Source organism: Brienomyrus brachyistius, chromosome 22 (genome assembly GCF_023856365.1).
Source record: "Brienomyrus brachyistius isolate T26 chromosome 22, BBRACH_0.4, whole genome shotgun sequence".
Taxonomy (NCBI): domain Eukaryota; kingdom Metazoa; phylum Chordata; class Actinopteri; order Osteoglossiformes; family Mormyridae; genus Brienomyrus; species Brienomyrus brachyistius.
The window spans coordinates 5,829,397-5,856,962 of NC_064554.1; the positions used below are offsets into that span (position 1 = coordinate 5,829,397).

Consider the following 27,566-nt stretch of genomic DNA (forward strand, 5'->3'; position numbering starts at 1 on the left):
AGAAGGTCATTGTGCTCCCAAGTCATGGATGGCCTGCACACTCCCATACCAAACGCTGTATATGTTTTAAGAGGAAGAGGATGAGTACATTAGTACTACAGTCTGGGTTTAATTACCCACTATTAATAATTACGGCTGCAGGTGTCCCCTGTCCAAACACAGTCACTGCTTACACCCCCCCCCGCCCCCCCCCCCACACACACACACACACACAGAGCTTTGACGCTCTTAACTCTCCCCACCCTTCCCCTCCCTAGACCATGCTGCCAAAACAGCTGAGTGTAGCGGGGTGTCTATTTAAAGTCCCCCCCCCTCCCCCGCCCCTCTGAGTCAGGGTAATATAACCTCTTCAGCTTCACCTGCTTTTGAAACTCTGGCCCAACCTGCCTCACCCTCGTCTTCCTCCTCCTGCATCTGGAGCCACGTTACACTCCTCATGGCACAATAAAAAAGAGGGACCCTTTAAAATCGGACAGTGTGGGGGGGGGGGGGGCTCCTTGCTGGGCTGCAGCCCACCTTTACCCACAACGCACGCGGCTCTCTGCCCCTAGCACTCTCGACTGCCCCTTACCCTTTCTGACACCTTCTGGGCACTAAAGATACCCTCAGCTTAACATTGATTAAATGAGATGGAGGGAATGTGTGTGCAGAAGGTGCAGTGTGGCTGAAAGTGGAGATGCCTGACACATGGCGCCGAGATGTTCCTGTCAGTCTGCTTCAGAGGGGCTCCGCTTGCACATATCGCCCCGCTGCTGTGTTCCTGTGCTGGAACACGCAGGTCGCTCCTGTCTTCATTTAAGGTGGGATCTTCGCAGAGAGTGAGACGCCTCCCCACAGAGCCAGGCCGCAGAGAGCGTCTGCCTGGGGGGTGCGGGCGATCTGGCAGGCAGACCCGCATTATTTAAGTGTCAAAACACCAACGAGGAGACATGTTCATACATGTTCACGCTCCATGGCAGAATGAAGAGGGATGTGTTCTGAGATGCTTACATCATCCATCCTTGCGCCCATCTTCTGCCCTTCCCATTTAAGGCTATGACAAGGCCTTGGGTGGGGATACGGAGAGCGATGTGGGGGGGGGGGGCACATGAATGGGTGTGGCTTCCATTTCAGGACGTCTGAAAAGATCTGGACATGCACTGCCTTCCCCCTCCACATGCTGCTGCACTTTCACAGACACAGAGTTTGTATAAAGTTTTTCTTGTTTGCTTTATAAGCTTATAAAACAGCGGCTTTCCAAACACAAGCGCGAAAGTCAACAAGTCAACCAAGCTTCAGTAAAGAAATATATTTTTAAGATGAATAAAAAAAAAAAAAAAACCCAAGTGACAAACCAATTTAGAATTAAGCCCCCCCCCCCCCCAAGGATGCAGAATGTAAACTGAAGATATACTGTTCCATCTGGCATTTCTATTTACAATGAAGCCTGCACCTGCTTATGCCATCACACACACACACACACACACACACACACACACACACACACGTTGGCATACCTATCTAAATGGGGACCGTCCATTCATTTCTATAGGAAAAACCCTAATCCCAGTCACAGCACCCTTAACTCCTGAGGATCTGTGTCAAAAAATTTAAAAAGTCTTGCATTTGGATATTGGTTAAAAGTGTCATATTTGAGATTATGGTTTTTCCCATGGAAATGAACGGAGAGCTTCCATAAAGATGCGAAAGAACTGGGATGTTCTCTGAAATGTAATAAAAAGAATAGTCTGAGATTCGTAAATTCACGTGAATCGTTGTTTGCCTGACAAAAGTACAAAGAAAAGGTTTTCAGCAATCGTACCGATCAACTTAATCGTGTTTGGTAAATATATGCACAGTTAGAATTTGATGGCCGCAACACTTCAAAAGCTGGGACACGGTTAAAATAAAATGGTGCACAGGATATTCCAGTAAGAGTGGTTTGGGGGACTCCACATTAAATAGGCTAGTTGGTAGTAGATGAGGTACCACGACTGGGTATAAAAGCGGCATCCATCAAAGGTTCAGACTTTTAAACGAGGATTCAAACAAATTCATCAGGGAATTGTTAGTCAATTCAAAAGGAACGATCCTCAAAGCAAGATCACAGACAATGTAGGTCTTGCGACATCGACACGGCCTAATATTGTGAAAAGATTCAGAGAAAGGAGAGTCTATAAAAAGCACGGTCAGAAACCACTGTTGACGGCATGTGATCTTCAAGCCATCAGGTTGCACTGCCTAAGAAACTGCCAAGCTACTGTGGCAAATACAGCCAACTGGGCCCAGGGGTACTTCGGAAAACCATTGACACTTAATACAGTCCGTCTCTGCACCCAGAAATGCAACTTGAAACTGTATTATGCGAGGAGGAATCCATACATCAACTCTATGCAGAAACGCCGGTGAGCTCATCTCAGATGACCGAAAGACCGTGGAGCCGGGTCCTGTGGTCAAATGAGTCCGCATTTCGGCTCATTTATGGAAAAAACGGGCATCTTACTCTGCGTGCCAAAAGAAGAAACCAACCATTCAGATTGCTATCAGAGAAAGGCGCTAAAGCCAGAATCTGTGATAGTATGGGGGTGCATCAGGGCCCACGGCATGGGTGGCTTGCATGTGTATGAAGGTACTATTGGCTCTGTGGAGCATATAAGGATTTTAGAGACATACTATATGTTGCCATCAAGGCGACGTCTCTTCCTGCGATGTCCATGCTTATTTCCACAGGAGAGTGCCACACCGCATTCTGCACAGGCTACAACAGCATGACTCCGTAGACGCCGAGTGCATGCGCTCGACTGACCTGCTGCCAGCCCAGATCCATCTCCTATTGAACATGGACGGCGCATCATGAAGACGACGGAAACTGCAGACTGTTGAGCAGCTGAAGTCTTGCAAAATTACCACAATTAGGATCCTCAGTTCCAAAATGATTAAAAAGTGTTATCAAAAGGAAAGGTGATGCAATATGACGGTAAATATGCCTTTTGTTGAGTGCGTTGCAGCCATCAAATTCTAGCGTTGCAAATATTTACAAAACACGATTAAGTTGATCGGTACAATTGCTGAAAACCTTTTCTTTGTACTTTTGTCAGGCAAATAACGATTCACGTGAATTTACGAATCTCAGACCTTCGTTTTTATTACATTTCAGAGAACATCCCAGCTCTTTCGCATCCTTATGGAAGCTCTCCGTTCATTTCCATGGGAAAAACCCTAATCCCAAATATGACGCCTTTAACCAATATCCAAATACAAGACTTTTTGCATTTTTTAATTTTTTGACACAGATCCTCAGGAGGTTATCCTTGTGAGGACCGGAAAAAAAATGTCCCCACAAGGTCAGGAATTACAGGTTTATAAATCAGATTGTGGTCCCTACAATGTAAAAATAAAACACGAATACAAAGAAAAGATAAAACATAAGGACAATTTTAACATTAGCGTGGAATTCCATGGGTCCTGGAGAAGCTCCCTTTGTGTAAGCAGGTTAGAAAATAAAAATCTAAGAGAAGCGAGGCTCTTTTTCTTTGCCGGTACATCTGTGTGGGTTAATTCACGGTGATGGAAGGAAGTCTGGAAACAGAGAGAGAGAAATAAATAAATCTCCTTTGGATTCGGTGTGACAGCAGGAGCATGGAGATTCCTCAGGAGTTATGAGTACACTTGAGTACCCCTTCCACATTATTATTTAAACAGCCTGGTCTGAAGGCCCCCTCCAGAGGCACGGAACTAACCTTGAAGCTTAGGTGGAGGTTGTTCAGCTTTAATCAAGTTGCTCTGTGATATTGACTCTACCAACCAGGAGAGGGCTTTAGAGCAATACTCCAACTGCAACAGAGGACATGCATCACAGAGGTGGGGGCCAGCAGAGCTAAGCGTCACCATCCACAATTGGCCAGTCCCATTTGCGTTCAGGATCTACGTCAGAGAACAGGCATGCTGACCTCAGCCTCCACCTGCCTCAGCCTCCGGTCGTGATCCCGCAGGTCGGTCACATGCTTCAGGACGTTGTCCACCCTACACACGGAAACACAGGCTGCTTACGTCACAGCACAGGTTCAGAATGCGCGCTGCGGCGACGCGTGACCGAGGCCCGCCGTTACTTTGTGGACGTCCGCTTCAGCCGCTCACTGTCGCAGTCTTTCTGCTTCTTGCTCAGAGTGACCAGAAGGTTCTCCTTCTGGATGGCTTCCCAGGTATGGAGCTGGTTGGCTGCCAGGCTGTTGAGAGTCAGCTCTGGGAACATGGGGAAACAGCAGGAGTCACTTGGGTGGTGCCGACGCAGGGCATGCCCGCCTCACCACCCCCCCAACTCACACAGGTTGCGGGCAACTAACCAAAATGCTGGACTTTCATAGAGGGGACTTTCCGGATGTATCGTTTGATGAGGAGGTTGAGGTGGGACAGTAGGATGAAGGGCGGTGCTAGGGAAGGCCTGGAGTGGTACTCTGCTATCAGATTGAAACGCTGGAATTTCCAGTAGGTGTCACTCTTCTCCTGCACCTTGGAGAACGTATAACTGGGGAAGGGCAATGGGGAACCAAAAATGAATGTCAGTTATTTATCACAAACGGTAGTAGAAACATGAACAGTGAGTCACCTGCACGCCCCAGGGTTCACAGGCACCTGAACATGGCAATGAGTAAGTTGAGTAGCAAAATGTTGGTGATCAGCAGGTAGACGACCAGGAGTACAATGACCAGCCAGTTGACGTAGAGGTTCATGCAAGGTTCTTCACCCATCTGGATGGCTGTGGCATTGTCAGTGCACTGCACGTCGCCCAGCTTTGTCGCTAGAGGAGTGGAGAGAAGGGGGGAGAGGGTACAAGTGTGAAGACCCCCATTGCAAACCCACACACACACACACACACACACATTTGTGTTCATATTTTTGGGGGAACCTCAGCTATAACAACCTTAACCCCCTACCCAGCCGTAACCTTAACCGTAAGTAACCAAACAAAATACGAAACTTCAGACATTTTTAGGATTTTGATTGCAGTCACAGAATTTTATAAAACTGAGTTTACCCTGGTGGAGACAGGAAAAATGGTCCTCATGTCAAAATAAGTTGTCATCACATTGTGGGGACATTTGGTCCGCACAATGTAATATATATAACCCCCTCCCCACACACATACTGGTTACATGACTAACATTGCGTGCATGTTTAAATTCAGGTGAAGATGATTGTGCTCGGTGGCCTTCAGTAACCATCTTAATGTGCATCAGCACACAAGTCCGCATACTGTACCATCAATGTCCTGCAGGGGGATCTGCCCAAATATGTAAAGATAAGGTCTGTAGAAAACCCTCCGTAGGACCCAGTGTGGGCGAGGATCGTAGGAGTATAGCAGCGCCTGATTGGCCACACCGTATGCCAGCAGCCACACCCCCAGGAAGAACAGGAAGAAGAAAACATCTTTCATCTAGGAGATGGGTGGAAATAGATAAACAAGGACAAGAGGTTGAATAATTTCATTGTGCATAGAATGTTTACATAAACACTACAATTACATTAAGTAGCTTCCCAGGCAAAAAAAAAGCTGACTTCAGCGGCAGAAATCCCAAACATAGATGCTGGCCCTTCCTGTATTCAATCAAAGAGTTCCTCTTCTCACCATCTTGCCCACGATGATGATCTTGGGTCCCAGTTGCTTGTGGACAGCAAAGATGTGGATGAGCCTCAGAGTGAAGACCATGTAGTCCAGGCACATCATAGCCCGGCCAAACTCATAGGTTACATGAAACATCCTGAATAAGATACAGACAGAGATGAGACAGCGCCCCCTACAGGTGGGGAACTGCAGCACAGCTACCTGCCTAGTTACCTGCAGCACATGCCCAAAATGAAGAAAGCAATGGCAGTCAGATCACACTTGTTCCACACATCCTGGATGTAAAATCGCATGCTCTGGAGTATGGTGGTATTCCCCAGGACGAAGGTCTGATGGAGACATGAGATTGTAACGTCCCCTGCTGCCCCCCCGCCCTCCTTTTGCATGCGTGCGCACGCACTTCAACCCTACCTGCCGGAGCTCCTCACAGACCAGGGTGAAGACCCAGAAGTAGAGAAACAGCTCCATGGTCGAAGGGCCGTTTGGGGGCGGCGGCCTGAAGTCCACCAGCAGGATGTAGGCGAACACAACGAGGAAGAGGAAGTACATCAGCACGTTGCCAAGGAACGAGGTGACGGGTGCGAACCAGAACTGGCGCCACCGAGACACCAAAAAGGGCCACTTGTATGAAGAAGAAGCTGGGGGGGGGGGCAAGGGGGGCGAGGGGGGATAGGACAACAAACAGCAACACATTGATCCAACTTTTAATCACCTATACAAGCCCTACCCAAGGAACTGCCTGCTTATCTACATTATATTTACATTTGTTTATTTAACAGATGCTGTTATCCAAAGCAGGGGGGAGAAGGGCCTTGCTCAGGGGCCAAAAGGTGAAATCACTCTACCAACCATGGAATTTGAACTGACGACCTTCCGATCACAGGCACAGCGCCCTAAGCAGCTGAACCACACGCCGCCCCCCCCAGACACCAGCAGCTCGAACCAACCCCTCACCCAGTCGCTCATTAGTGGCAAGGTTAACCTTGTTTAGGGACAACATAAGGCGTGGAAAAGGACAGCGAGGACGCCGGAGAACACTGCCACTCCAGCTGCACTATTTGCCAAATTCTTTCTCCTGCACTCCTCGTTGCCCTGGGTAAGCAAAGGAGACACGGTCGCCGATTTCCGATACTTTGAAATTTACCCCTTTACCCACCACCATGAAAACTGATGATGTCAGCTTCTCCCATGATAGGTTGGCAGCCATCAACAGCTAGTTCTTTGCACCCATAACCCGCATGGATCCCTCCATAATGGTCCTTCTGTGTCCTGATTTACCCTCCACACCTGCCAGGATGTTTCTGTTTCTGCTGTTTTCTACTCACCCAGCAGCCCAGCACCTGTGCCTTGGACTCCGCCCCCTCCCATCTGCACTGGGCCATATTTCCTGCACGACCACCTGCACTTACGCACCTGATTAACTCATTCCCTACGGCTCGGATAACACTGCTGCCTAAAAAAGCCTCACTGAATGTTTTGCGGACTGCAAGTCTGGTCATCAGACTCCACCTTCAGGAAACACCTCAAGACCCATCTGCACCACGAATTCCTCTACAAACCTGACGTCCCTATGTTCTTTGAATGCTCTTATGTTGCACTTCTGCACCTTAAATAGACTTATTATGTTCTTACTAGCTTTTGTGTGGCTGTCGTGTAGCTCCTGCTCCTGCTTATACTTCACTGGAAGCTCAGCCTAACTGCACTTATGCCTAATTAACTCCTCCACAGCATGACTGTCTGCAAAGTGCTATTTGCCTCGCTTTTAAGTTGCTTTGGATGAAAGCATCTGCTAAATATCTAACTAATTAAATTAATTGAGAGGAGAACGGAGCAGAAAAATGGAGAGATACACAGACTAAGTAATCAAAAGAAGTAGGGATTGGAGAAACCAACCTTTAGGTGTGGATGTGAGGTGCGTATGTTCTTGGTAACCTTCCTCACTGTAAAAGAGAAGGTATTCCTCATTCTCTGCTGGGTTAAGGCAGCGTAACACACAAATTGCTTCCAAATAATCCGTAATGCCTGCATTAAAAAGAGGTCATTTCAAATACTAATTAAACAAAGAATCCCACCGATGGAGATCTACAAGAAACATCCGGTGTGTGTCTGTGTGACACCGTAAACCCTCCAGAACAGACAGTGGGCTCCTTACATGTTGGCCATTTCGCTCAGGGACTGGACCATCTCTCCTCCATCCAGGTTCTCGTGGTCCTTCCCAAAGGAACCCATCTCAGTGTTAATCTCTTCCTCTGGTTCTCTGAAAGGAACGTGGGTGGGGTTGTGTTGTTCAGTCCTGTTCCTAAACTTAAATGTTTAATAACACGCTGGTCACTGTAAAAGATGGCAGTATGTATTCAGAGAATTTGCTTGACATTACATTTTAAGAAACTAATTATCCTTAATTACTGGGTTTTATCAATTATGCACCAAACAATGTGTCACGATCGCGGGCGTGCTGAGCGGCGATCGTGCGGGTAAGGAACAGGCAAACAGGTCCAAATCGGGGCAAAACTAGGGGTTTATTCTAGGAACTGGGAACAGGGAACATCTAACACCAACGAGCATAACCTAACCACAACTAACCACAGGAGATCCACAATGACGGACAAGGGGAACAGGTCAGACCAGGACTTAAATACACAAAGACTAATCAAAGGAAGCGGACAAAGCTGGAGACGATCAGGGAAGCACACGTGGGTAATCAGGGGGCGTGGCACACACGAGGAGCGGACGAGCCGGGCATGACACAATGCATGAAAAATGGAATGTCCCACTATAAAAACGTGAGCGACACCAATACAGACACCTTACCGTCAACTGAAAGCTCACCTGAAGGAAATAAAGTCTGCATACACAAGAGGAGGGATGAAGAAGGTGAGCACAAGCTTCCAGACCTGTGTGTTCCTCTCCATGTCCCCCCACCAGATCTGGGACAGGAGAGACTGAGCGCGACAAGACAAAAAGTTAAAAGGGAAAAAAACCGGGGATGTAAGCAGCTAAGAAGCGAATAAGAACGTCAGCAGTATTTACGCATCATGCCACACCTGCACGCCGTCATGGCTGAAGAAGAGACGGGCGTCAGCGGCGATGGCCATCTGCAGGCAGGTGGCCCCCCCCCACACGTATGACTTCATGATGAGGAGCTTGAAGGAGCGACTCTCTCTGCTCTGGTAGCACTCACTGAACACATCTGGGGTGTGAGAGACATAGCACACTCCCCACATCAGAGCCAGAGTCACCAGGCAGCTAGTAAATGTCCCCATTGGGGCGACTCCTAAATGCCCCCCACCCCCCAAAAGCGCACCTCACTCACCATGCGCCAGATTCTCGAATCTCGCAGCCAGCCCCTCCATGGAGAGCTTCGTCTCCGTCTCGCCCTCCATCTTGGAGAGCTCCCTGAGGATCCTGCAGCCAGACAGGGCACTGAGCACCGACTCACCAGCCTGGGAGAGTCAGCATCAGAGTCAGGGAGTCGCGAGTCAAGCAGTCTCTGGTTTGGGGTTACAGAGATCCAAGCTCTGTCTGCACTGGTTATGATGCAAGATATGACAGATGGGTCGCGGCCTAGCAGCACTCAGTCACACACAGACAGACACAGTCACACAGTCACACACAGACAGACACAGTCACACAGTCACACACAGACAGACACAGTCACACAGTCACACACAGACAGACACAGTCACACAGTCACACACAGACAGACACAGTCACACACAGACATGCACAGACACACACAGACACACAGTCACACATAGACACACACAGTCACACACAGTCACACATAGACACACAGTCACACACAGACAGACACAGTCACACACAGACAGACACAGTCACACACAGACACACATAGTCACACACAGACAGACACAGTCACACACAGACATGCACAGACACAGACACGCACAGACGTGCACAGACACGCACACAGACAGACACAGACACACACAGACACGCACAGACACACAGTCACACACAGACACGCAGTCGCACATAGACACACACAGTCATACACAGGCACATACAGGCACACAGTCACAGTTCATGTATTCATACTTATGAGGACCGTCCGTATTCAATTGTAAGAGCATAACCCTAATCCCAACAATGACAACCTGAAATCCTATCCAGCTATGACCTTAATCATAAGTAACCAAACAAAATGCAACACTTTAGTTTTTTGATTGCAAAAAAACTGATTTTTACAAAACTGAGATTATCCTTTTGGGAATTGAAAAAATGTCCCCACAAGGTTAAGTTACAGGTTTTCATCACATTATGGAAAAGTCTAGTCCTTACAATGTAATAATTACTAAAATGCGCGTGCGCTCTCACACACACACACTACATTCACCTGAGTTTTTTATTAGTCAGCATCGCAAGCTTGAGGAGTACATGTGCTGTGCACTCCTGTGTCAGCCACACACACACCTGGGCCCCCCAACGACAGGCTCAGCCCGAATCTCACCATTTCCCAGAAATAGACGGCCATCTGATGGAGGTTCTGCAGAAGGGCCCAGATGAAGAGTGAGACCCAGGGCGAGCGACAGCGCTCAGCGCGGTATCCACTTTGCCCCTGGAGTAGCTTGTTCATCAGCTGGGGAGGAGGGGGGCAGAGAGTCAGCATCGAGCACCGGGGTAAGAAACCTGAGCCCAATGAGGAGAAGCATCGCTGCCTCATGTAATGAGCAGTGGCAGGCAGACCAGGTTGGTGCAGATCAGGCTCCAGCTGCTAGACAAATCTGAGGGTTAGGGTTAGGGAGGACAGGCAAAGGGACGTAGGGTATAGGGTTAGGGAGGACAGGCAAAGGGACGTAGGGTATATGGTTAGGGAGGACAGGCAAAGGGACGTAGGGTATAGGGTTAGGGAGGACAGGCAAAGGGACGTAGGATATAGGGTTAGGGAGGACAGGCAAAGGGACGTAGGGTATAGGGTTAGGGAGGACAGGCAAAGGGACGTAGGGTATAGGGTTAGGGAGGACAGGCAAAGGGACGTAGGGTATAGGGTTAGGGAGGACAGGCAAAGGGAAGTAGGGTATAGGGTTAGGGAGGACAGGCAAAGGGACGTAGGGTATAGGGTTAGGGAGGACAGGCAAAGGGACGTAGGGTATAGGGTTAGGGAGGACAGGCAAAGGGACGTAGGGTATAGGGTTAGGGAGGACAGGCAAATGGACGTAGGGTATAAGGTTAGGGAGGACAGGCAAAGGGACGTAGGGTATAAGGTTAGGGAGGACAGGCAAAGGGACGTAGGGTATAGGGTTAGGGAGGACAGGCAAAGGGACGTAGGGTATAGGGTTAGGGAGGACAGGCAAAGGGACGTAGGGTATAGGGTTAGGGAGGACAGGCAAAGGGACGTAGGGTATAGGGTTAGGGAGGACAGGCAAAGGGACGTAGGGTATAGGGTTAGGGTGGACAGGCAATGGGACGTAGGGTATATGGTTAGGGAGGACAGGCAAAGGGACGTAGGGTATAGGGTTAGGGAGGACAGGCAAAGGGACGTAGGGTATAGGGTTAGGGAGGACAGGCAAAGGGACGTAGGGTATAGGGTTAGGGAGGACAGGCAAAGGGACGTAGGGTATAGGGTTAGGGAGGACAGGCAAAGGGACGTAGGGTATAGGGTTAGGGAGGACAGGCAAAGGGACGTAGGGTATAGGGTTAGGGAGGACAGGCAAAGGGACGTAGGGTATAGGGTTAGGGAGGACAGGCAAAGGGACGTAGGGTATAGGGTTAGGGAGGACAGGCAAATGGACGTAGGGTATAAGGTTAGGGAGGACAGGCAAAGGGACGTAGGGTATAAGGTTAGGGAGGACAGGCAAAGGGACGTAGGGTATAGGGTTAGGGAGGACAGGCAAAGGGACGTAGGGTATAGGGTTAGGGAGGACAGGCAAAGGGACGTAGGGTATAGGGTTAGGGAGGACAGGCAAAGGGACGTAGGGTATAGGGTTAGGGAGGACAGGTAAAGGGATGTAGGGTATATGGTTAGGGATGACAGGATAAGAGATATAAGGGTAGAGGGTGGTGGAATCACTCCCATCTGATGGGGCACTGTGTGCGATATTGAGAAGGCACTTTGGTAAAAAGAGCGGACAGTACCTTCATCGCTCTTCTCGTGCTTATGCCATGCTCCAGTTCCAACAGTCGATAATAAAATGGCTGGCAGACATCCCCGGTTATGTCCTGTAGGACCCGTGACACCTGGGACAGGGAACCAAGGTTTGAGCAGAACCCATGAAGGTACATCAGGTGCAACCTTCTCCGCCACGTCCCGACCCACCTCAAAGAGGGTCAGCTCGTTGGCCAAGCTGGACTCGGCCAGCGAGCTGTCAGGATTCTTCACGCCATTGGTGCCGTCCGTGTCGGCACGGGGAGAGCTGGTGATGCTGAGGCGTTCCAGCAGGTGGCGCTGCAGCAAAGTGTAGGCCAGCGAGCTGTCGGGCAGCGAGCGGTACAGATTCTCCAGACGCTCATACGTCAGGTAGTCCAGGATGTTCAGCCCGTTTTCCGTAAAGAGGCGGACGAACTGAGGCTTGTTATTGACCAGGGCATCCGTCATGGGGCCTTCTAGGTCCTCGTACTGTCGGCGGGGAGATGGCATCTGATGTCATTTCCTGTGCCCTCGCTTTTTCCCCAGAGAGCAGAAGACACACTCACCCTCCACTGGATGTCGCCGCTGAAGAGCTCGGTCTTGGCGATGTCGACACGGTTCCAGGCCACAGCCAGCTTGAGCTCCTCCGTGTGCTCGCTGGCATCACTGGACTTACGCTTGCTGGCTGGGAAGGACGTGACCCAAAGGTTCAATACCCTGGCTCTGTAGGGCTTGCACCCTCACACGTCCAGCATGTAATCATTACCTCTCACCAAGGCCTTCAGCAACAACGTGTCAAAGTCATCAGGCCCCTCCTGCTCGCTGCTATAGATGGTGATCAGGTCTTGATTCTGATAGATGCTGAGGATCTGGGCAGAAAGGAAGAGGAGAAGCAGGCAGGGTCATGGGTCCACATGGCCACACCTGAGTGGACTGAGGGAAACCAACCCCAGCTGATGCTCTCACCCTCTCAGTCAGCTTTTCCACCTCCTTCTCCAAAGGGAGATGTTTCTTCAACCACTCCCTGACTCTGTTCTTCTGCTCCAGCCTGAGGCCCTCGCCCTCCGGGGACATTGTGGAGGCGGTCAGAGACTCCAGATCTTTCAACACGTTACAGATGAAATCGGTGATGCCCCCCGAGCCATGCAGGAGCATCCAGGGGGTGCAGCAGCGGAGCGAGAGGTCAAGTCTCTGAGGCAGAAAGAAACAAGGGTTCATTAGGCATGGAGAAGATGGTCCTCTCCATTGTGCCATTATCATCATCCTCCTCTACATCATCTCACCTCTAGTGTGGATACTTCTCCTGCTATCAGCATGCACAGCACCGGTATTTCAATGCTTCCACTGCCTGGAAGAAGAAGGATCACAGACTGCTCAGAACACAGTGTTGACTAACCTTATATAACAATACTCCTTCCGTTTCTGCACCAACTTCAAGAATCTCAAAATCTGCTAACCCCAGATGCCCGTCTTCAGGTTAGAGATGTAGTTCTCTAGTCGCGCCTGGAAGGCAGCCTCGCCCCCCCACCGACCCACGCTGCCATCATCCACCAATAGGAAGGCCTGGTAGTTGTTGTCCAGAAACTGGGAGTCCTGCATGGTGTTCTTCATGTAGTACTTGGCAGGAAAACTGCCCTGAAAGCAGAAACACCCCTGAGGCAGAGTACTGAGTCCCCCTCCGCCAGTCTCCCTCTGCCGTGCCGGTCACCTTACCTGCGGGTTAACCAACTGCTGCCGGTTCTCCACCAGCCCCCAGGGGGCGATGCCGAGGGCGATCACCTTCTTTTTGGAGATGGAGGGAGCGGCTGTTGCATGGTCCCTGACCGCCTCACCGACACACCTGCCCACTCCCTCCCTGAGCCCCCCAGTCACAATCCATGCACCTGACACACACAGAGACAAACAAACTCAGATACGGTTAATTCACACCAAGCTGTGAAGAAGAAGAGCGAGGCCTTGACAAATGCCTGAGCAACAAGCACGACACCACAAAGAACCCCGGTAGCTCTCAAACTGCATCCTGCTGCAGGTCACGCAGCAGGGAAAACAGAAACACACAGGGCATGCTGCATGCTGCATGCTGCAAGCTGCGTGCCTCCACTTGCTTCTTTGAACACAGGAGTATGATCGCAGTAAGACTGCAGACTGCTAAGCTCTCACGCTGCAGACTCTGTCTCATTTCCTACAGGACGGAAAAACTGGTTTTGCTGGATTGTACACAAAAGACAAAAAAAAAAAACTCTTGAACCTTTGTCATAGTTGAGCGGCAGCAGATGGAAACTGGGAGTGTTTGTTGGTTGTGATTGTGACACTCCCTGTTTGGTGGCAGCACAGGTTCTACACACACACACACACACACACACACACACACACACACACACACACACACACACACACACTGTAAATCCGAGACTAACAGCTCAGAAATAAACATGGAAGTTTTTTTTTTTTTTTGGGGGCGGCGAGGGATGGGTTACCTGTGCTCTGTGCCGCCCTCACCAACTCCTGTCTCAGCACCTTTCGAACCCAGGTCTTCAACTTCTGCTGGCTGTTACCCCCCACCACCGACACCACCAGGTTGGGTCGGGGGATATTCCAGATGCACGTCAACAGGTTGTAAACCTTCTGAGGCTCGCTGTCACTGGCCAGGCGTATGAACTGGCACAGGAAAGATGAAAACGCACAGACATGCCGAGTGAGCCTGCAGCAATGCGGCCAGAAGGTGGCACTCACGAGCATGTGGTGAACTTGGGAGTTGAACGGTCTGAAACGTGGGAAAACCTGGTCATGGAAGGTTCCTGTGATCTGGGCTCCATGATACAGCACTATCCCCCAACTCCTTAGATAAAAGGATCTGGAAGGCTGGAAATGCTGCTACTCTAAGCTTCTAACTGTATTATGCTCTCTGCAATGAGATGCCTGCTCCTTAAACTACCATAATACCTCTGGGCCATGTCAGATAGATTGCTGTCAAAGCCCGGCTGTTATCCACTCCGCTGGCACCTCCCCCAGCCCCTAAGCCTTTGCGAAGGCCTTCAGACCAGGCATGGCACCACCGGGACCCTGAGGGTGGGCCCCTCCTGCAAATCCCCATGGCACATGTTGCATGGTGGATCACATTGTGGATATTGGTATACAGCCATGTCTTTTCTTTTGTTATCAAGTAGGCAGTGATAAGGAAATCGATGAGACCGTGGGTGAGTCAGGCGTGCGGAGAGAGACAGTGAGAAGAAAAGATGACATCGTGGTGAGTGAGCAGCAGGTGGCGGCGGCATCGATGGGGGGCACTCACGTGGCTGATCCTCCTGCCGGTCCCAGCAAACTCCAGCTCGCCAAAGGCATCAGTGGGGAACTCGGTGGAGTGCTGTGTGCTGTCCCACTGGCTCACCATGGCTGTCCCGAAGCAGTCACCCTTGGCCGCAGAGATGTGGGCATCGTGCAGTGCCCCACACTGGCACTGCGTCCCATTGCTGTGGATTAACCAGAGGGTGAACATAGACGGTCCAACGGCACAAGGTGTGTCAGCCAACAGGAATATCATTACCTTGAGGTATCTTCTATAAAGGCAGTACACACCCTCTTTTTGAAAACCTTGGGAATCCAGCTCTGAAAAGGAGTTCATAAAAGGAGGATTACTGCTGATAAACGTCCAGTATCTGAGTAGATATGGTCATTGCATGGTTCACAGTACTCCCACATCAGCACACATCACGAATCAGCTCAGTGATGCCCTAGTCCAGATCTGGGAGGAGATCCCCCAGGACACCATCCTTTTCTCCTGGACGTTGTCAGGGGCATACAAGAACGTGGGGGGCATACAAACTACTGACTACTATTTTAAGTTGTTGCAATGAAATTTCAGAAAAATGAACTAGACTGCCTCATCATTTTCTCACTTTGATTTTCCGATTGTCTTTGAAATCAGCCCTCTGTAGATTGATAATTTTCATTTCTGTCAAACGATGTGGCATCCTTTCATTCCTAGCACATTACCCAGTACTTATCAATATAGTTATACAATATGATTATTTTCCCATTGAGATCTGATGTGTTTTCAAAGTGTCCCTTAAATGATTTTGAGCAGTGTATATCTTAAGTGATATTCGGGAAAATAAATAATGCGAGGTTAACCATAAACATATGTAAATGTAGGAGTAGCCTACGCTGTTTTTGTCATCACGTTGACTTAAATTATTTTGCTTAACATAGGCTACTGTCTACGATACTTGTATGTCAGTATGATCGCTGCTTAAAACGAAGGTCAGTCCCGTCACTTAGCCGCACCATCTTACATAATACAGGGTTGTCAACTATGGCTAGCTGGCTGGCGTGAGATTTCAGTGTGAGACAAGTCTGCACACTCATTTACATGTATGAAACAGTTTCATTAGCTTGTAAATATTATGTACGGTTTGAAAACTACCCCAACGCTTTAAATTTCGTTAATTTTAGGTTTATAGTGTAATGATGTAGATTTGCCGTAACATTATTTGCGTGAGTGTCGCGCCAGATACGTTTGAGTTGTCAACCCTGTAATACAGGCGCATGCAAAGCTCATGCAAAAGCAGCGACGGTAAACTTTAGACTGTTTTTATTTATATACTTTTACATATAGTAGATAATTTTGAAAAGAAGCCATCATTAAAAGCTTACCAAGTTCCGTTTCCAGTGACTGACATAAAAAAAAGAAAAGTTTTAGCACAATTTATTCACACTTGATACCAGCAGACCACGGAGGTCCTTGAGATGTAACAATTGCATGTGCATTAAATGCCATGTTGATATTAACATCGCACATCGTGCAAGGCTGTCAGTGCGGCAGAATGGCGCAGTGGGATGCAGTGTTGTCGCAAATCGCCGTTTTGTGTGTGTGTGTGTGTGTGTGTGTGTGTGTGTGGAATTTGTTCACCCTGCGTGGGAACTTCTCTGCAGATCCTCTGGTTTCCCTCCACTATCTAAAAACATGCAACTTAAATGAACTAGTGGGCTTAAACTGACCGTATGTGTCACTGAAGGTGCACCCTGCAGTGGTTGGTTGATTCCTGTCTCGCGCTAATTATATTATATAAAAACGATTGCTCAATGAATCGTCAGATTAATCGGTAGATTACTCGATTATTAATATAATCGATAGTGACAGACCTAGTCTATACATTTGCACCGAAGCATGACAGAGAAAGAAAAGAAAGAGGACAGAGGAAAAACAGCTCACCATCCCCATAGAGTGGAGCTAAGGGTCTGATCATTAACCAGTGATACGCACATGGTTGCCAACTTTGGTCAGATGGCTGGCGTGAGATTTTCAATTTGATACAAGTCTGCACACGCATTTGCATGTAGGGCCAATATACGTTTTATTACCTTGTAAAGAGTCTATAGGGTTTGCAAACTACCCAACGCTTTTATGTAGCAAACTTAAGGTTTATAGTGGAATAATATAAATTTGCCGTAAGATTTCTTGCGTGCTTGTGAGGCTGAAAGCATGAGTCACGCTAGATGCGTGAGAGTTGGCATCCCTGACTGCACAGTGCCTTTTGCTGGTCCACCTCATAGTGTCTACAGTTTACACATGTGCGTCTTAATGAGTGCATTGTGTCATGTGGGAGCAGAGATTAACCAGTCCGGAGTGTACACACAACAGCCGGGGCCGAGATGTTTACACAGAAAGACGCTGCCCAAAGGAGGGAGACTGAACAGAATGATCCCCAAGTCATCTGAATCTCACCTCGCCATAAATCACTTTCCCGCCACCTCCTCTGCACACCATGACGCGACACTCTCAGCACAGAGTACACCTCTCATCTGTACTATTTGCACTCCCAGCAACAAGGAACATAATTATTTAGCTTGATCCTATTCGGATGCTGCATTTCAAGTGCTTTAATTGTTACATGAGGTTTACGTTGCCGTAATGACAAGTAATATGTATTAATAAATCTCAGTGCCCCCGGCAGTGATCCCATACTGTGCCAGGTAAACAAATTAACGCTGATAGCGCACACAAGGCTCTCGAGTTTCTGGGGCGGTCTAACCGGTGCCTGTCGCGACATGCCTTGTCCTTCGGGCAGTTTTACAGAGGCACAGGAATTCAAGTTGTGATAAAGAAATGCTGCGACCCGAACTGGTCCAGAAGACAATGCGAATCCGATCCTCATTCAGTCAATATTCCGCCTTATAACCCAGACGGATTAAATGCGGAGTATCAAACGCGCCGATAAAACTGCACAGTGGCCGTGACCTAAACAGATCCGTACCTGATCCTTCTGGCTTTTCCTCATCCCCCCTCTTCCTCCCGAAACTTCTTTGTCTTTTTCTACAGTCTTCCCCATTTCTCTTTTAATCAGCTGAAGCCCGTGCCCCCTCCCGGTGCACGTATATCACGAAAAAATACACAGTCGTCTGTTGCAAACGGCGTATGCAACACACAGTGATAGTGTCCCGGAAGGGGCCCGCCTTGTCGGGTTCCTGCAGGGAAGCTCACCCGGCTGCCGGAATGCCGCTACCGCTAAGGTGTGGTTTAATTGATAGACAGGGCGGGGAACAAAATGGGCGTACCACAGCACTGTGACTGGTAACCTGTTCTCCGGTTCCTGGATACACGGACACAGGTGAACTGCAGGTCATGTGAAAATGTTTAATATTTATATTATCCAACAAAATCTGCATGTAACCAGACATTCGTGTATCTAATACGTTTCAAAATGTTTCCTTCTGTCAGTGACGGTGAGCACGTACCCTACATTTAATCGCGTTTATTTCAGCTATCAATTCGCAGCAGCTGTCGGTTTCCTTGGTTTCAGAGGTTTTGGGCAGGGTGCAGAGCCTCCGAAATGGCGACGCCTGCAGTTCGGCTGGCGTTACTGCATCACTGACTTCATCCGTTTATAGGTGTAAAAGACATAGCGAAAGGTCACACCTGGGAAGCCTCTGATTCTGAGGATGTGGATGGTTTAAATGTCAATAAAAACAAGAGACGATAACATGTATGTGAAATCCCTATATTTATACCAACCAACAACCAACGATAAAACCTGTACACAACTGAAGGAGAGCAAGTACGCGTAATGCACAGTATGGACAGCATCAGCCTGCATCTTCCAGTACATACTTTGTATTTCTGTTGATACATCTGTACAGCAAGACAAAGCGAAAGAAAGGAGCACAGCAATGCATGTGTTTCGATGGCATCGACAAGGCGAGGGCGCTGGGGAGGAGCAGGCATAGCTCAGTGTGTGCCACTAAAGTCTCTGGCCAATAGAATAGGAGCAACAAATGCATGTTCAACAGCTGGGCTAATTGATGCACTGGAGACAATCAGGACGACAAATGCAGAGCAGCTGGATCTCTGTCTCCATCCCGATCATCCTCGCCTACTTTCCGCCCGTGCTTCCGGAAGTACTTGTATCTCTGGACGTAGAGCTTGACCAGGTTGCTAACCTTGACTGGGTTGATCTCACCAGTACGACTATGGCATATCTGGGGAGGGGGAGTGAACATGGAATGGTAAGTATAAAACACATGCTGGTGGGTGGCACACTGTGGGAGTGGGCAAATAATGGCAAGTGGGGCTCCTACCTTGTGCACAGCCTTCCTCAGAATGTCCTTATATTCATCCTTGTTGATGTCCTTGCGCTGGTAGTACGGCTTGATGGCCAGTTTCACCTCCTCCACAGCCCTCTCTTGGGTGTGAAGCTTCTTCAGATACTGACAGGGAGGAGCAAACGGCTTATACAATGGAGACGCATGCCGTGCTCAAACAGGCTGGGACTAACCTTTTTACTTGTCCAACGCTCACTTCACTCTGATGTGCTGTGAGTAATGCTGCATTCCATTTGAACTTGTCAGAAATCTCAACTGGAATGCCCCCTGAAATCGATATTCCTACGGAGGAATCTACACAACCCCGACTTCAGAATTCAAGATGGCTCAGCCCTGTAGTTTCATACTGTTTATTAGCACTTACGTATCATTTGTGGCTCATTAAATCAGTTGTACACACTGTATTGACCAACAGCTATCTGTGGTCATGTTGCTACAGTGTTTTTATGCACAAAATACAGCGTAATTTATCATTTTCCTGTATTGCTAACAATAGCTCACAATTAATCAGGCTGCAATTGAGGCCTGTTTCAGAAAGCAGGATTTCTTAGCTGGATAACTTGTCAGATTTAAGGTAGTCTGGGCTAAATGAAAGTCAATAAAAATAAAGATAATTTACACTGAAGTAAATTAAATCAGACAAGTTTTCCAACAAGTGTTTTATACTGAACAGAAAATCTTGCTTTTTGAAACTGGTCCCTGATATTGCTAAATAGCTTGCTGTACTGGAACATGATTAATTCGGGTGTGACGTCATTCCGAGCTCCGATTTCCGACCTCTGAGGTAAATGGAATGCAGCATAACTGTTCATACGCTTCGTCAGCATATCAGCTTTCCACTATACCCATCAGCTGGAGCCACTAAACTCATCACAGAATAAACGGACACGCGACATACAGAAGACAGCCTCACCTTATCTGGGTCTTTGCTTTCCCCGTCCCAGCTAGTGTCACTTGATACCCCTGTTGTGCCTAATGATCCACCGTGTAAGGGGGGAGTCTGCGCACATCCCGCACCCAACGACAAGCTGGGATGCAGGTGAGGTGGCGGGGTCTTGGTACAGCCAACCAATGGGAGAGAACTGTGGAGGATGAACTGGGCAGGAGTCGGGACAGAAGGCGGGGCGAGAGATGGCAAAGGGGCAACTTGCGATGAGGTGGAGGAAGAGGACGATGAGGAAGGGGGTAGAGTCTGGCTCTGGTTAGCCTGTGAGAGAATCTATGAACAGAGGTTAGGACAGAAGGAAAGTTTCTCATTCCATCATGTCTCTGAATAGAAAGATGTTAATCATTCAAAAAGATGACACACAGCCTCACCTGGCTGGTAGCCTGAATGAACTCTTGTGCTTTGGCACGGCTGGCCAGATTGGCCTCTTCCATTTTAAACAAGAGAGCCGTCACTGAAAGATAAAGCAGAAGTGTGTCAACATTTTTATGGATGATATAATAAAAAAGATAACAAATCTACCAAAAAATGTAACTCACAAGCTAAGACCCCCCCAGCAGTGCAATCCACTCCTGTCTGTAGGCTCCATGGAAGGGGTGGGGCTCCAGGTGGCGGGGGAGGTGGTGGCTTGGTAGTCGATGAGGACGAAACTGAAGAGGAGGCCGACGAGGAGTGGTCCACAGATGAGGCTGGGAGTGAGAGATTGAGTGAAGCAGCAGTCGAGTTCGCAGAAGAGGAGGAGGAGGAGGAACAGGGAGGGGATGTAGGTGCTTTCTGCTCTTCCGGTGGCAACTTGAGGTCTGTGCCAGACTGCACAACTCCTGGGGTGCCACTCAGGGGTGTCTGAAGAGATGGTGGGCTTGGGGGAGCATTAGATAGGGGCATGAGTGGGGATGCTTGAATCTGTGTTGATACATCATCAGACACAAATGGGGGTTCTGGGGTCTTGCAGCTGCTGTCGACAGTCTGAGAATCTGGAGTGGATTCCCTAGTGTCACGAGAAACAGGGAGGGGAACCGGAGGGCTGCAGGGGGGTGAAGATGATGGTGGGGGAATGCTGGCTGAGGCAGAGGATGATGATGAGCACGAGGGTACGGCCTGAGGCCTGGATGGAGGACTGGAGGGCTTCCCACCAGGGGTGAGGCCTGATTGTGTGTCCAACAGCGGCACACCCCAAGTATCACCGCCTAACCCACAACGATCATCTGCTCCACCCGCCTCAGCTGTAGTTCCTCCCTTTTCCCTGTGATCTCGCTCTCTCTTTCCCTGTTTCCGCTTCTGCTTCGTTGTTGAGGAAGATGAAGGTGAGGAGGCAGAGGAAGAGGAGGCAGAGGTGGTGGAGCTGGGCTCGGCCTTCTTAGATTTGATGACAGAGAGATGGGAGGATGAGGAAGAAGAGGATGACGAAGAGGAGGGAGGAACCAAGGCTGAAAGGGTCCCACATTTCCGTCCTTTAGACACAGAGACGGGCTCAGAACAGGGTTTGAGGAAAGGTGACCGGCTCTCATTGTCCCGCCGAAAGACCACAGCAATGGAGCCCCCGACAACTCCCGCACTGCTGCTTCCACTTGAAGCTGACAGATCTTTACTACTCCCAACTACCACCCCGCGTTTCCCTACGCCACTCCCACCTGTGGTGCTGCTCACTCCATCCCGCACCAGGACAGACACCTTAGACTGGAGTTTTCCCTTGCGAGTTCCTCGGCTCAACTTTTTGGACTTGCCTGAACGGCCTCCTTCCTTCTTCACCCCCTTCTCTTTCCCTGCCTTTTGGATATGCTTGGCAGGTGCATTAACTGAGGGAACCGATGGAGGGGAGAGAGATGATAGACCTTTTCCAGATTTTGGTCTATGAGAAGTCTCGGCAAGGTTGGTTTTTTTGCCTGTTCGGGATTTCTTCTTGACATGTCTACCAGTTTTGGACTTAACCTTGGGTTTGGGGCTCGGATGGGGGGATGGTGGTGGCAGGTGTGGAGGGGTGTCTTCCAATGATGGATAGTCTGAGTCGAGGGCCTCCCCATCCAAAGACAACACTTCCACACCTAATTTGTCAGAGAACTGGTCCGAGTCAAAATCATGGTACCTCAAAGGTGTGAGAGAAGAGTCACGTGATTGACTCATTGGCATCTCATCTTCCTCATCTTCCTTCTCTTCTCGTCTTTTCCTCTTCCTTTTCTTCTTGCGAGGCTTGTCGGAGGCCTGAGGTGGGGTATCTGGGGCAGCCTGGGGCAGCGAAGGTGATCCTGGGACCGTGGTGGTAGTTGTGGTAGTTGTGACAGTAATGGTGCGCTTGATAGCAAACAAGTCTGAACCGTTGAGGTCTTGGATGGACGGAGGCACTACAGGCCGCCCATCCCTTCGCCACCTCTCCCTTTCATGATCCCTGTTACGATCCCTTTCTCTGCCTCGCTCCCTCTGCTCCCTACTTGACTTTGTCTTTTTCCGGCTTCCCCCTCTTCTTTCTCTGCTGCCAGACTCCTCCGCTTGCTCTCCCCTCTCCCTCTTACGCTTAGACTTCCTGGCAGAGTCTTGCTCCTTGTCCCACTCTCTTTCCTCTCTCCTTTCTCGGTCCCTGTCCCGACGCCGGTCCTCTGAATGGCTGGATGAGGAGTGTCGCCTGTGCTTCTGCCGGTGAGAGGAGCTCTGTGAGTGTGAAGAGCACTTTGGGCTAGTCAGTCTTTTCTTCCTTTTACTGCTACTGCTCCTGCTGCTCCTCCCTCTGCCTTCTTCCCTTCTCTTCTCCTCCTGCCCCCTCCTGCCATCCCTGTCTGTGTCCTTCTCCTTCTTTTCTTTACTTCCAGAATCTTTTCCCCTCTTCCTGTCTGGTTTCTCACCAACCCTGTCCTGCTTCCGTTTATGCCTCTCTCGATCTTTAGACCCCCTGGTGGACTTCTTGCTTCTCTCTTTCTCTTTGGGGGCTGGGACAGATAAAACCGGGAGTGGAAGAGGCAGTGGGGGAGAGAGGGAAGAGGAAGGGCCAGATCGAAACCTCTCCTTCCGTCTGCTGACCAGCTTCCTCCTCAGGTCTCCCACTCCATCCCGTTCTCTCCCCAAAGCCCAGTTACCTTCTGCTCTCACAGACACAAAGTCGTCACCATCCAAAACACGGAGGATCCTTTCTGGCTGGCGGCAGGAGTGGAGGAAGGGACTATCAGGAGCACGTACCCTCTCTCCTGTTTTGTCCCTCTTCCTGTCCCTCTCCCGGTCACCTACACCTACAATCTCTCCTTCCTCGATTTCTGAATTATCGCTATCAACCTCTTTCCTTTCCCTTCCTCCTTTGCCCCTCTCTCTCTTATTTTCTCTGCCTCTGGCCTGTTCCCTCTCCTCCCGTGGCCTACTGACAAGGGGGTCAGTAGAAAGCGAAGGAGCCCTATCCCTCATTTTCTCTCTCCCTGGCCCCTCCACGCGCGTCTCCGTTAAAAGCATGGCCTTCCTGGCCACACCATTTTCTTCCTCAGCTTCTATTCCTCGTTCCCTCCCTCTCTCTGAGGCTGGGGAACCAGTGGGATCAAATGGGTCATACTTGTCCATGTCTTCCTCATCCTCTTCCTCGTCATCTTCCACTGCTGACCTGCCTTCTCTGTCTGCCTCCCCTTCTGTCGGATGAAACGGGTCATAGATCTCGATGCTTGCTCTTCCTGGTACTGGGCAAGGTGAAGAAGAGAGATGGACAGAGGTACTGGAAGGGGGCAGCGGGTGCGCAGAGGGTGCCAGCGAGACCGAGGTAGAGGAGACGGCGTCCCCCGTCGCACTGGTAACCGCGCCACCCTCTGTGCGACTCCTATCATTGTCATGGTAACCAACAACTGTGCCTCCAGGAGAAGAGGTCGAGGATGAAGGTGAAGACGAAGGTGATGATGGAGCAGAGGAGGGAGACGATGGTGAAGTGCAGGGGGGTGAAGGGAAGGGGCTCTTCGCAGTCATAACTGTGCCAGGTAAAGTGGCCGTGGTAGCAGCTGAGCCTGTGTTAAACTGCCAAGGCCAGGAGGACAGATTCATCAGACCTCTGTCCAGACCTTTGGTCCAGATGGATGAAGGGTGACTCAAGATGAAGGGAGACTGATCACAAAAAAACGCTGAAAGGAAAAAGAAAAAAAGAGCGTAATCGTGAGATGAATGTCTAATTTGGCAAGCGGTTCCATATCTACAATACGGCAAGAGGCCAGTGAACGCTACCTTACCTGGCTTTCCACTCCGCAGTAAACGAGGGGCAGCCAAGGGCAGGAGAACCAGACTGGAGCTGCCTTCAACTCTGACTTCAGCTGTGACCTCAATGTCTAAAATCATACTAAACCAGGGAAGGAAAAGGACACAAGCACAGTCACTCCTTTACTAGAGAATTCCATAACATTATAAAGTGCCAAACTGTGCATAGTATGTCAGACTTTACAACTACTGTTTTTACCGTCAGGTCAAAGAAGAACAGGAACTAAACTAGATTTAGATATTTAACTGGCAATGATGATGCAGCATGATGTTAAAGGGGTCAGATCACGTTCAAACAATTACCTGTGGTAGCATTAACTAATCTCAAAGTGTGGTATCCAGATACCAGCACATAAACACAGATTTAATATAAGAGAGCAGACAAACAGCAGGTAGATTCAGCAATAAAATAGAAAGCAAATTAACAAGACTAACAGAACAACATGTTTGAATTTCAATACATAATGTAGAGTTAATTACAAAGCTGTGGGATTCTGAGGGCTATAAGCTGCAAAAGTACCGTTTTCAAGAGGCATAGAAACAAAGATATCTCTGCCATATTTAGCTTACTAGCGACTGTACTTTATATTGCAGTACTTTCAAAAGCAATGCTATTCCAGCATTGTGAAATCTTGGCGATAAAATTTGCCGAGCGAAGGCGAGGGTCAAAGCTAGTTTTGTCAGCTATGTTTCAAAATACTTTGGTAGCCCGCATTACCATAATATCACGCAAGCCTAGTATCAACTTCAAAACTTCATACAAGTTTACCCATTTCGCTACACTGCTTGTATTTGTGTTTGTTGCAATACATCTGCCCTCTACTGGTCTGGAGGAATATAACTGCTGTATGCGTCTGCATCTGTGGACATATGAAGTAGGCACACAAGACTGTGCGCACAACCTTGCATGGACATTAACAGCACATGGGAAATTGAAGTATGAATGAAGCTTAACACATCAATGTAAAGGTTACTAGGTAATGATGTCACTATATTCATTTTATGCCACAAACCGCAAAAAATGCAAGCAATACATGACAAAATTCATTGCCAACTATTTTTACTACAGAAAATTTCTGACATTGTTGAATAGGTGTTGCAGTCCTAGTCACAGGAAACCTTTACAGCCGACGCCCTCAGATCCCAGACAATACTATGACAACTGGAGAAGCAGAGATCCTTGTTGAATTGCTTAGTCTCACCTGTCGTCAGACTGATGGGGGAGGCAGTGCAGTGAGATGGGGGAAACTGGACGGTCAGATATCGTGGGAGTTGCCGCATCCTGATATCAGGAGAATGAGGAGTTCAAACACATGAGCAACCATAAGATACGAGCAGTACGGGACATGCCAGAAGCTCCACAAATTGTATTTCAGTTATGCATTAATGATAACCTACCTCCTACAGACCAATTAAAGAAAATCAATGGATCCACTGACCACAATAACAAAACCACAGCTAAGACAGAGTAGTCTCTTTCAGGAGGGCACTGCACAAGATAGCTCAAACACAGTGACAGATGGTGATTATGAATAGTGTTCATCCAACAGGATCACTTATGGTAAATCGACATTCACAGAAGCAGGATAAGCAAACTAGCACAGACTGTACCATGTCACCAGGCTGGACACCAGAAGCTTCCCTCTCATGCTGACAGCATCGCAGCCTTGTCCGTTTTTCCTCTGCCCTGCCTTCTCTTTCTGCATGGCACTGCTCTTGCTGGAGCAAAACCAGATGTTTGACCGTTAAGCAGGATGATCCATGAGCATTCATTCTGCACTAACTACTCGGTTTCCACGGACAACGCAGGGATATTTCCAAGCCATGCAACTGCTTCTTAACCAGAACCACTGTGAAGCAGAGTGCGATCATTTATCTGACGGAAATCGAGGGAAAAAACGCACCTCCACGTTGGGGCGAACCCCGTCAACTTCGTCAAATTCCTCCTCTTCTTCCATCTGGGCATGAATAAGAGTAATCAGGCATGCAACTCTGGAAGATGCTACTGGCCATAAACACGTTCCTCATTCAGCATCCCTGCTGCTAGCCTGCGCAAACACCCCTGCATTACCAAATGGTTATTCAGCGGCTACATCTTTCACAGAAATAGGATCTTTTTTTCCTCCACTGCATACATTTACGAAGTACAATGTAAAGTTGTTTATTTGCATAGGCCTTTTGCACAATCCAGATTGCTATAGTTACAGGACATAACTATTAGTAGGCTAAGTACATTTTAGCCAGGCTAACGTTGACAATTCCTGCCAGCTAACTTAGCCACACAGCTATCCATAAACATACTCACAGCGGCGTGCTACGCAATTCGCGACGGTGTATGAAAGCAGTTTATTTTTTTCCCGAACTGTACTTTTAAAAATATAATACACTAATTTAAAACGCGATTCTTTAGCTCAAAACATGATTTTTCCCTTAATAACACAATAAAAGGCCTTCCCGGCCGCTGTCGCCATTACGCTTTCTTCATTGAGTTCCAATCAGCCGAGCGGACTCAGTGGGAAATGTTGTTTCCGTTGGCTTAACATAAACTGAAGGAACCGTCCAGCACCGAATTTGCACCACATTTCCCGTCGTTCACTGCGGTACTTCCAGTTTGCTTACTATGAATTCTAGGTTTTGTAGTCTTCTAAAGTTTGAATTCCCCATGTTAATTCTTTTAAAAAATCAGTTGCCTAATAAGAACATAAAACCGAAAGTAGACAGTCAAATCAAGCTGTTAGAATCAGAATTATTCTTATTGGACACGCACATTGACAGTAATGTAAAAGGATTTTTTCTTTTTGAAATACAACCACAACATCAAAACGGTGATAACGATTAACACAAACAAACGGATAAATTAATAAACTGACAAACAGACAAAGTAATAAGAAGAATTAACTATAAACTCAATGCTGGCTACTACTGTGCAGAAATTATAGTAGTACATATCCAAGCAGTCAACTACAGAAAGTGAAGGCATGGAAATATGCAGTAAGGAGACCACAAGCAGTCATAGCAGTAGTGTTTGAGCTTGAGGTGGGAGGCATGTAATGTACAAAGTGGTTCGGTTCCACAGGGTGCCAGGCTGCAAGTTATTCATCATGACTATAGCTTGTGCAAGG

The 27,566-nt window shown here is 48.6% G+C and overlaps 2 protein-coding genes across 2 annotated transcripts; both read right to left on the reverse strand.

Annotated features, from left to right (window-relative positions):
* Positions 1-3,098: 3,098 nt before the first annotated feature.
* On the reverse strand, positions 3,099-18,194 carry trpm4a (transient receptor potential cation channel, subfamily M, member 4a). Its single transcript, XM_048990915.1, has 28 exons — positions 17,945-18,194; positions 15,235-15,296; positions 14,983-15,160; positions 14,168-14,348; positions 13,404-13,573; positions 13,148-13,325; positions 12,974-13,038; positions 12,657-12,881; positions 12,457-12,559; positions 12,257-12,375; positions 11,880-12,179; positions 11,699-11,800; positions 10,074-10,202; positions 8,916-9,045; positions 8,647-8,792; positions 8,432-8,544; positions 7,755-7,859; positions 7,496-7,542; positions 6,014-6,240; positions 5,816-5,931; positions 5,606-5,738; positions 5,239-5,413; positions 4,612-4,777; positions 4,323-4,504; positions 4,089-4,221; positions 3,930-4,002; positions 3,720-3,813; positions 3,099-3,558 (listed from the first exon to the last, which is right to left on the reverse strand). The coding sequence occupies exons 1-28, from the start codon at positions 18,017-18,019 to the stop codon at positions 3,539-3,541; spliced, it is 3,747 nt and encodes a 1,248-aa protein (XP_048846872.1). The 5' UTR covers positions 18,020-18,194; the 3' UTR covers positions 3,099-3,538.
* A 478-nt stretch (positions 18,195-18,672) lies between these two features.
* On the reverse strand, positions 18,673-26,974 carry scaf1 (SR-related CTD-associated factor 1). The gene is made up of 10 exons (XM_048990914.1): positions 26,750-26,974; positions 26,349-26,402; positions 26,056-26,163; positions 25,647-25,726; positions 24,420-24,526; positions 20,775-24,314; positions 20,607-20,689; positions 20,203-20,508; positions 19,266-19,394; positions 18,673-19,166 (listed from the first exon to the last, which is right to left on the reverse strand). Exons 2-10 carry the CDS (start codon positions 26,400-26,402, stop codon positions 19,005-19,007), a joined length of 4,569 nt encoding a protein of 1,522 aa, XP_048846871.1. The 5' UTR covers positions 26,750-26,974; the 3' UTR covers positions 18,673-19,004.
* Between the last annotated feature and the right edge of the window lie 592 nt (positions 26,975-27,566).

Coding starts and splice junctions, on each gene's coding strand:
- scaf1 (XM_048990914.1), bottom strand. CDS start 26,402: ATGGAAGAAGAGGAGGAATTTGACGAAGTTGACGGGGTTCGCCCCAAC. Junction 24,527..25,646: donor CCCCATCAGTCTGACGACAG/GTGAGACTAAGC, acceptor TCCCTGGTTTAG/TATGATTTTAGACATTGAGG. Junction 19,395..20,202: donor AAAGCAAAGACCCAGATAAG/GTGAGGCTGTCT, acceptor CCTCCCTGTCAG/TATCTGAAGAAGCTTCACAC.
- trpm4a (XM_048990915.1), bottom strand. CDS start 18,019: ATGGGGAAGACTGTAGAAAAAGACAAAGAAGTTTCGGGAGGAAGAGGG. Junction 13,574..14,167: donor GAGGGCGGCACAGAGCACAG/GTAACCCATCCC, acceptor TGTGTGTGTCAG/GTGCATGGATTGTGACTGGG. Junction 12,882..12,973: donor GAGAAGTATCCACACTAGAG/GTGAGATGATGT, acceptor TTTCTGCCTCAG/AGACTTGACCTCTCGCTCCG.